Raw genomic sequence first — 9,686 nt, forward strand, 5'->3', positions numbered from 1 at the left:
CAAAAGTCACAGTGGTATAAGGATGCTAAGTTAAAAATGCCAATTATACAAGTGTGCACCCTGATAGAATAGAATAGCTTTATTGTCATTATATGTCACATATGAAATTACAGGTGCTTCTCCCATTGTGCAGCTATAAAAATAAATAAAAGTATTTAGAAATAGAATAAGATAAATAAAATGTAAATAAAATATGTTCAACACATCTGTTTAAGTTATATTTACACAGCTAAGGAATTATATTTACACAGGTAAAGATAAATACTGCAATAAATAAATATACTTATCAAGAATATGAGTATGGATATATATGAGTGACATGGGTGTAGATGTGTAGCAGTTTGGTAGGTATTGCACAAAGTATAAACAGAAGTATTGTACAGAGTCATGGACATGGCTGTTGCAGAGAGTTGTAACCATTGAGGTGGTATTGGACATGATGGAGACATTCACAGAGTAAATGTCCAGATCGGTGGTTGTTTAATGTTTTACTGGCGCAAGGGTAGAAAGTGTTTCCTAGCCTGGATGTGTGGGCTTTCATTGACCTGAATCGTTAGCCAGAAGGCAATTGTCCAAACAGGTGATGTGCTGGGTGGGAGGGATCACTGAGAATAGCCGTGGACCTCCTCAGGCATCTGGAGCCAGCGATCTCCTCCATGGAGTGCAGAGGGCAGCCACGTCTGTCTGCAGCCGAGCTCCCAGCATACCAGGCAGAGATGCAGTATTCCATCACACTCTCGATGGTGGATCGAGAGTGTGATCACCTACAAGGTCTTGAATAATCAGGCCCCATCTTATCTCAAAGACCTCATAGTACCATATCACCCCAACAGAGCACTTCACTCTCAGACTGCTGGCTTACTTGTGGTTCCTAGGATACTTAAGAGTAGAATGGGAGGCAGAGCCTTCAGCTTTCAGGCCCCTCTTCTGTGGAACCAGCTCGGGAAACAGACACCCTCTCTATTTTAAAGATTAGGCCTAAGACGTTCCTTTTTGATCAAGCTTATATTTAGGGCTGGATCAGGTGACCCTGAACCAGCCCTTAGTTATGCTGCTATAGGCCTAGGCTGCTGGGGGGTTGTTTATACTCCACTCTGCATTTAATCATTGATTGTTATTAATCTCTGGCTCTCTTCCACAGTGTGTCTTTTGTTCTATCTCTCTCCCCTCAGCCCAACCGGTCTCAGCAGATGACCCCCCCTCCCTGAGCCTGGTTCTGCTGGAGGTTTCTTCCTGTTAAAAGGGAGTTTTTCCTTCCCACTGTCACCAAGTGCTGCTCATAGGGGGTCATTTTGACTGTTGGGTTTTCTCTGTATTATTGTAGGGTCTTTACCCACAATACAAAGCACCTTGAGGAGACTGTTTGTTGTGATTTGGCGCTATATAAATAAAATTGAATTGAATTGAATTGGATTGGTAGAAGGTCACTAACAGGTCGGGCACGTGCACAGATAGACCCCTAGTGGTTCTCAAGCACCTGCCCTTTTGCCCTGGATGACAAAAGTGCCCTTTCTGTTGGAGCCCAATTTTTTTTCTTCAATCATCAATATTTAAAAATAAAAATTACTCTGTCTGTCGTCACCCTCCAAGTGTTTTGATATCTGACAAGCATTTATTTTTCATTTATTTATTCTTGTGAGAATTCTGACCCTGATCTGATCTGTGGTGCGCCCCTCCCTCCTGTAACAGTGCCAGACTGCTGTTACATGTCTCTGACCTGCAGCATCAAACAGACCTTAATGACAGTGTCTGTGCAATCCCTCACATTGTTTGGTGCAAAATAACCACATTATTTAATAGTGCTGCTTAAAACATTTAGGTGTCACACTCACTGAAAACGCTTGCCTTTTCATACAAAGAGCATCCACGCGTGACGCATAGCCGGCACGTTTTGTTCTCATGAGTCATGAAATAGGTGATTTCAAAGCCTTGTCCAACTGATTACTTGTCATGGTCCTGGGCCTACTGGCGCACTATTTTGTGTTTTTGTATTTGAAGTCTGTGGTTAAATTTCTTTAGTTGTGTTTCAAAGTTTGCTTACAGTTTAGATTCTTAGTTTTCTGAATTCTGTTATTAGATGTAGTTTTTTATATTTAGGTCCAGTTTTTCTTGTTCTTGTCCAGGGACATGAGGTCTCAGTGTGCATGAGACTATTACTCTGGTCTATTGTGAATGGGGGTTGTGTGCTCTTGTTGAGCAAAAAAAGCAATGTTTTTATTACAACTTAGAATCTCTGTTAATAATGAAATTTAAAATGCTTTTTATCAAGGTGTACCCAGCAAGGCTGAGAAGAAAGGGGGACAGTTTACTGTGGACCATAAAACACTATTGGGCTATCATTGTAGCAAAAATATTTGTGTGTTCATATTTAGATTCATGTGTGTAATCAGATTTGTAAATGTGTAAATAAATCTGTAAGCATGCATACGTATTAAATGTTGAAAAGTCTTCAAGTTTTGCACAAATCCCTGAAAATACACAAGTCGTCAATTACAAGTCACGCAGATTTTCAGTTGGCTGTTCTTTCAGACGTGACTTTTTCTACACTTCTCCCGGCAGATCCATGCAGGGATTCATCTTGTGTGGAGAGATTTGTATGTAATCCAGGCTTCATTAATCCTGAGCTCAGGTTCACAGGCTCAGGCTTTCTCACATGCTCAGTACGTACCACCAGGTAGTGTATTTCTCAGTCTTCAAGCTTCACATTAGTTGGCTGTAGTGGTAGGTGCTGATGCAAGGCAGGCTCACATGGCCAGATCACAGTGGATTCACCACATGCTTGCTGTAAGTACGTGTTTCTGTTTGTTCAGTAGCTGTCATTAGTAGCTTGTATTGGAGCTGTGAGAAAAATAAAATGCAATCTGTAGCTGGGAACAGCTGTGATTACTCAGCTTATGGTTCACCAGCAAACTAACAGCTGGCAGAGAGGAGGAAGCTGAAGTAGGTGGCTAAAAACTCACTGTACAGGAGTCAGTGGAGGATTTGATCTTTAACTAGAAGGTGGAGTAATGTGCCCGAAACTGACAGCATAACCTCAGGGCAGGATATTGAAGATCATTTGAATTAGTTTGGAGCCTGAACACCTCTGGCTCCTCATACAGCTGCAACAGCATGAATGACAATAGTAATATGAACATATGCAGCCTACCTGAAATGCTACTGAGACTGCAAAAGGTGGTGAAGAGCTCAGCATGATCAGGTCAGATACAGTATAGTTTAATGAAACCTTCACTGTACATCATCTCTAAGTTCTGATGTAAACAGGGGAGTCAAAGTCATTTAGTTCATAGGCTACACAGTCCAGTTTGATTTAAAGTGAACCAAATCAATAAAACCACTGCGTAACATACATGAAAAAAATAAATAAAAAAACTCACATTTTCTCATTTAATGAGTTGTTCATCATTTACAAAGATGAACAACCTAAGATGTCTTAAGAAAACTACGAAATTTCAACAATATATAACATCCACATTTATTAAGTTATTGTGTTGTGCACTGCAGTCAGTTTATAATTTACACAAAGTTGATCTATGAAGGCACAAAACTGTCACATGTAGAGTTTTTAAAGTAAACAATGGTATTTTATGTCAGTTTGTCCGTTTTTAATGCGGAGAGGCGGGGACACACTCGGGGATCACTTTCCGTCTCTGCCGACTTCACACCTGGAGCGCAGAGTCCTTCAGAGACTACGTCACCTGGCAGCCTGTTAGCAACGACTCTGTTAGAGTAACCATAGCAACCCCCGGAGTGTGTACGCTGTCCGCATTGGTTTGCGGCGCACGGCGGAAGCGGTAAAATAAAAATATTAGTTTGCACGTCTTTGCTCTGCTCGTTAGAGTCGCGAGCTCGTTGACGAACGATGGACGGAGAACAGGAGAGACTGCAGTCAGCTGCCGCGATCAAGGCTTTTATGTTGAAAAACAGCACGAAAAGCAGGCTGAATCTGTAAGTAACCGCGTTATGATACAAGTTAGTATCTGATTCTGTCACGGCTCCTCTTGCTCGGTTGGTTAGATATTATTTAATCTGTGATACACATGTAGCTTTAAAATATCAGCAAAAATCCAATAAAGCAAAGTGATAAGCACTATATTCATCAGAATCCTGTACATGTAGAATAGAATAGAATAGAATAGAATGCCTTTATTGTCATTATACAGGATGTACAATGAGATTGGAGGGCCACTCCTGTTCAGTGCCATGTAACAGAAAATCAAACTCTCTAAAATAAAAATATTATAAAAATATTATAATCTAGTATGATCAATATAATCAAGAGATATACAGAAATAAACAATGTGTAAAATATACAAAAAATAGAATGTATAAAAATATATACATACATTGGTGCATCTGTACATTGTAAGAAAAGTAAATATGTGTATACATATAATAATGAAGATGATGAATATTGCACTTGGTGAATGAATATTGCACTAGTGAATGAATACTGGATATTACACAATATAGGAATGTCAGATATTGTTCAGTATGAATAATATAATATTGCACAGTTACAGTGGGTGAGTGTGTGAGTTCAGGGTGGTGATTGCTCTGGCGAAGAAACTGTTCTTGAGTCTGTTTGTTCTGGTTTTGATGCACCTGTAGCGCCTGCCAGAGGGCAGCAGGTCAAACAGGTCAAAGCCAGGGTGTGAGCTGTCCTTGATGATGTTCCTGGCTCTGCTGATGCAGCGGGAGGTGTAGATGTCCATCAGGGAGGGGAGAGGGCAGCCAACGATTCTTTGTGCTGTCTTGACTACCCTCTGAAGCCTGACCCTGTCTGCCTCAGTGCAGCTGCCGTACCATACTGTGATACAGTACGTCAGCAGGCTCTCAATGGATGAGCGGTAGAAGGTCAGCAGCAGGTTTGAGTCCAAGTTGTTCTTCCTGAGGACCCTCAGGAAGTGAAGTCGCTGCTGAGCCTTCTTGATAACAGCTGTGATGTTATCTGACCAAGAGAGATCAGCAGAGATGAGGACACCAAGAAACCTGAAGGTGTGGACCCTCTCCACATGCTCGCCGTTGATGTAGAGGGGAGCTGGGTCAGTCCCCTCATGTGAAACCTTAGTTATTGCCCCTGGAATCACACACACATCCACTTCTCCTACTTCACAATATATAAGCCACTCTCAGTGTCCAGATATACTCTGAAGCCTGTTTGAATACCTGTGTAGCCATGTACTAATATTACTAACATTTCTGGGTTGACATGTACTAATATGTGTAATTCATGCTCCAGTTATGACCACCTCACTCGCTTGCTGATACAGCTGATGGATGAGCAGCCACACGACGCAGTGGATGTGATAGAGGATATGAGCAGCAGTGTAAAGCGGGGCTTGTTAGAAGACATGCAGAGTGCTCTGCAAGACCTCCCACAGACTACAGCTGATGAGCAGCTGGCTCAGCAGCAGCGCCTGCTCTTTGCTCAACCAGAAAGTGCAGACCACGAGGAAGAACTGGTACTGACTACACACACTGTCTGTTTTACAGCTTTTATATACAACAATCTATCAGTCTTTGTTACATTGTTAAGATGATGGATATGACTTTAGGAAGTGGATTACTGTGTGATTCTTTTAAACCAATCATCTGACAGATTGTTGTATATAAATTATATGACCTCCATTCTGTTTCATGCTAGGCCACAAGGCTGAAACATGTGCATGTTTTTCCTGGTATGGTGTAACAAATTGGTGTTTTACCTTTGGGTGCTCGATGCTAAATTTAGAAGCATCTCAGACCATGTGTATGAACAAATGATAAAGGCCATTAGAAAATGTAAACTTGCATCTTTAAACTGAAGGCTGTTTAAAATTGCAGTGCTTTTTGTCTTCATTCCATATTTAGTGGTGAGTCAAACAGAATTCAGTCACGGATACAAATTTTGGTGATCATTATGTTTAAGTGGCGTATGTTGAGCATGACGGGAGAGAAATGCCAACGGAGAACATAACATGGCATTTGCACGGGGATGACAAAATGAAGACAATATATATGAAAATCAAAATAATTGGGATTTATAATAAATTATTTTTAAAAAACATATAGATCTTAATAATTGCTGTATGTGTGCAAACCTTTTTCAGACTGGCCAACCCATTAAGGAGGAGATAGGGTGCATACTGCACAGACATAAATGCATGCATACACTACAATCATTGTAGTGAGATTATTATTATTATTAATAATGTAATTTAATGTTATAACAATAACATTAAATTACATTTAAAGAACAGAAGTTCTGTTTTTTTTAGCAACATTTTACAAGCGATCCATAATCCCAAATAGCATTGTGCTGCTGTTAACTAGGTTTGTATTGAGTTTGCACTTGACCTTGAGGAGTGTGTGCCACAGAAGCCCCTCTTTGACAAATCCCCATCCTAACAAATATATCCATAATGCTGTCAGACACATCAGACATGCCTTTTCACCTGAAAGCATATAAATGTAACTATGTATCAATTACTTGTTTAGTATAACAAAACTGAATCTGCATAATGTAACACAGTTTGTTGGTCTTCATTAGGTGGAAACACCTCTTCCTAATGTGAGTGAGTTGGGCTTCTACCTGGAGCAAGCTGGAGTGGGTCTGGGCCGAGAGGAGATGCAGAGGATTTTTCTTGCACTCAAGCAGCTTGTTGAGTCGCAGTCGCTGTTGCACTGTCGACTGTGGGGCAAGATTCTGGGAACGGAGAGCAGCTATATTGTTGCTGAAGCTGTCGCTGAAGGGGAAGAGCACAGCATTGATGAAGCAGCTGAGGAAGACGAGAGAGAGGTCGATCCTCAGGAGAACGAGGTGAGGAAGTGAAAAATATTTCATCAGTGTAGGAATTAATCTTCACACATTTTCAAATTGTGAAAGAGCTCTGTATTTAGCAAGAACTATGATTCTGTAGCTTCTGGACTGTGATGTGATTCTCATTTCCCAGTGTGGCCCGTATTGAAACTAAATTTGATGCTCTTGCCCTAAAGGCCAGTAAAGGAAACAACTTCTTATACACTCCTTCTTTGTATCTCATCTGTCCCACTGCATCACACAATTTGACTCAACTACAATTTCTTTTGGTACCAGGTACTTGTTTACTTTGTTTTCCACTGCAGAGTACCTCCTCAAGGAACTGTTAACACAGTACTGTGTCAATATGCTGCAACATCATATTAAATGTGGTACAGACACAAAATGGAAGAACAGCCAAGGACACTACAAGAAATGTGTTTTTAATCTTAGCATGTGACTGCTTGTTACAGAACTCCCTCTTGCTGGTGAAGTCTGGGTTGACAATTTGACAATTCTAGCAACTATTTGCTCTCTGACTCTTTTTGTACCAAAAATCTAACAGGTACCCTCCTCAATAGAAAAACAGGTAAAGCAAGTAAATCTGAGCTGAGCCTCAGTGATGGGAACTGAGAATTACTGGAAATTGATGCAATCACTGAAGATCCTAACTTCACTAAATGCACTCTGTAGTTGTCTCATATTCTTCTTCACACAGTGATTAGCATATTTAAAGTGTATAAGGGTCATGAAATAAAGTAAAAAATTGAGTTATGGAGCTGAGGAAAAGGGTAGGATTCCCCAGATTTACTCATAAACACACTACAAAAACAGGCAGGGATTAAAAAAAAAAAAAAGTAAACAGTGTTGTATTGTTTTCCTGTTTTTTTTACTCCCCCCCCCCCCCCCCCCCCCCCAATCATTTTTTTCACCAAGTACTGAAGTGAAATTAATCAATGAATTATTATTAATCTAGTCCTAATGTGTTTTGTTTTCAGATAGATCCACTTCCGCAGTCGACCTACAAACCTCCACCAGTTGTGCCAAAGGAAGACACAGGAACAGGTGCTAACAAGTTTGTTTACTATGTGTGTAATGAGCCTGGTCTTCCTTGGGTAAAGCTACCTTCAGTCAGTCCTGCACAGATCACTGCTGCACGGCAGATCCGCAGATTTTTCACCGGGAGGCTGGACACCCCAGTTGTGAGCTACCCACCTTTCCCTGGGAATGAAGCTAACTATTTACGAGCACAGATTGCCCGAATCTCTGCTGGCACGCAGGTCAGCCCTCAGGGCTTCTACCAGGCTGGTGAGGAAGAGGGTGATGAGGAAGATGAAGCACACCAGGATGACTATGAAGCAAATCCTGAGTTTGAGGGCATTCCAGTTGCTGAAATGGCTGCATCTTTGTCTGCCTGGGTGCATCATGCTCAACACATCTTGCCACAGGTACTAGTCTGATCAGACAAGGTGCATGGGCGTTCTTTAAGCTTCCCAATGTGTCTGTATTTATCCATCCATCTTCTTCTGCTTATCCAATTCGGGGTTGTGGGGAGGCTTGGGCCTGTATTGTCTGTATTTATTGTGTGAAAATTTATTTTAGGGTCGTTGTACTTGGGTGAACTTGGCTATAAAACCTGGAGAGGAATCTAATGAGGAGGGAGAGGCTGATGAGAAGGAAGAAGAGCCTGATGAACCTGAGCCAGAGGTTGGACCCCCTATGTTGACTCCCATCTCCCAAGATGTAGGTCAGTCTTTGACTCTGGACATTTTCCAGCCAAACCAGTAAGTTCAGAGTCCATAAGTTGCTCACACTGATGACAAGGTCATAACTTTGCATTATGAATTCCCAAAATGTCATTTAGTATTGAATATACTGGGAATATTTTTGAAAAACTCAATGAGGTCTACCTGTGTTTCTCAGAAATGTTTGGCACCCCACCCTGGAGTCTCAAGTTGTCCTCCACGCTCACATCTCAGCATGCAGAAGCTGTGCTGTGCTCTAACCTCTGGCCAGGGGCGTATGCATACGCCTGTGGAAAGTAAGTGCCTTTATTTGTAGATATGACATCACATTGTCCTAAAGGGAATGCTGCAATTTACAAACTATCACATGCTGTTTCTTAATGCAGGAAGTTTGACAACATGTATGTTGGATGGGGTCTAAAGTATGCAGGAGGAGGATATAGCCCACCTGTACCCCCACTGCCACAGAAAGAATATCCCAGTGGACCAGAAATCACAGAGGCCCTGGACCCATCACTGGAAGAGGAACAGACCCTGAAAGAAGCTTTAGAGGAGCAACAGGCTATCCGGGAGAAAATGGAGGAAACAGATGAAGAGGAGGAAGAAGATGACTGAGAAACGAGTTACTTATTTGACATTAAAATTTTAAAATAATTTATTTGTAAGTCAGTGGTAATGTATTTGAATATTTAGAGTGCAATTAAGAGATGAGGTGTGGAAAACTTAAGTAACTCTTAAATAGCCAAGAATATTTAACCTGTCTCTACAGTTTTCTGTCTTTCCGGCTGACTGGAAATCTGTATGTTCTGTAATTTCCTACAGTTTTATTGTGACCTGAATGTGCGTGCGTGTGTGCGCGCGCATGACAGAAGCGGTATCTTGTTGTTTTGCTGTGTGTTTTTGGCGTGGTTGCGGCCCACAGCAACACAGGAATCAACACAGCATTAACAATTAAGAGACAACTTTTGCTGGCAATCTTTCGCCATTTTCTTCAAAACGCTACAGTATTTCCGGTTTGAGAAAATAAAAAGACGGACTGTTTTTGTTTCCTATTCTTTGCAAATTTATGTTTTGATTTCAAAGAAAAAAAAAAGAAAAATATAATTTCATTGTATGGATTTGGAGCATAAAATGAAAAAAAAAAAACATCCGTTTTTCGT

At 41.0% G+C, this 9,686-nt stretch overlaps 1 protein-coding gene and 1 long non-coding RNA gene across 3 annotated transcripts; one reads left to right on the forward strand and one right to left on the reverse strand.

Annotated features, from left to right (window-relative positions):
- The first annotated feature begins 3,744 nt into the window (after window positions 1-3,744).
- Window positions 3,745-9,541, forward strand: rsph4a (radial spoke head component 4A). Of its 2 annotated transcripts, none has more exons than XM_030726915.1 (7): window positions 3,745-3,948; window positions 5,243-5,465; window positions 6,533-6,802; window positions 7,780-8,229; window positions 8,384-8,528; window positions 8,705-8,822; window positions 8,913-9,541. In XM_030726915.1, the coding sequence occupies exons 1-7, from the start codon at window positions 3,863-3,865 to the stop codon at window positions 9,139-9,141; spliced, it is 1,521 nt and encodes a 506-aa protein (XP_030582775.1). In that variant the 5' UTR covers window positions 3,745-3,862; the 3' UTR covers window positions 9,142-9,541. The 2 variants fall into 2 exon arrangements, with proteins under 2 accessions (XP_030582775.1, XP_030582776.1); XM_030726916.1 differs by having other exon boundaries at window positions 8,384-8,565; window positions 8,913-9,055.
- Window positions 8,187-9,269, reverse strand: LOC115778687 (uncharacterized). Its single transcript, XR_004019860.1, has 3 exons — window positions 8,975-9,269; window positions 8,692-8,813; window positions 8,187-8,594 (listed from the first exon to the last, which is right to left on the reverse strand). It is a non-coding gene; the product is annotated as an uncharacterized LOC115778687 (long non-coding RNA).
- Window positions 9,542-9,686: the final 145 nt, after the last annotated feature.

This window comes from Archocentrus centrarchus, chromosome 4 (assembly GCF_007364275.1).
Source record: "Archocentrus centrarchus isolate MPI-CPG fArcCen1 chromosome 4, fArcCen1, whole genome shotgun sequence".
Taxonomy (NCBI): Eukaryota; Metazoa; Chordata; class Actinopteri; order Cichliformes; family Cichlidae; genus Archocentrus; species Archocentrus centrarchus.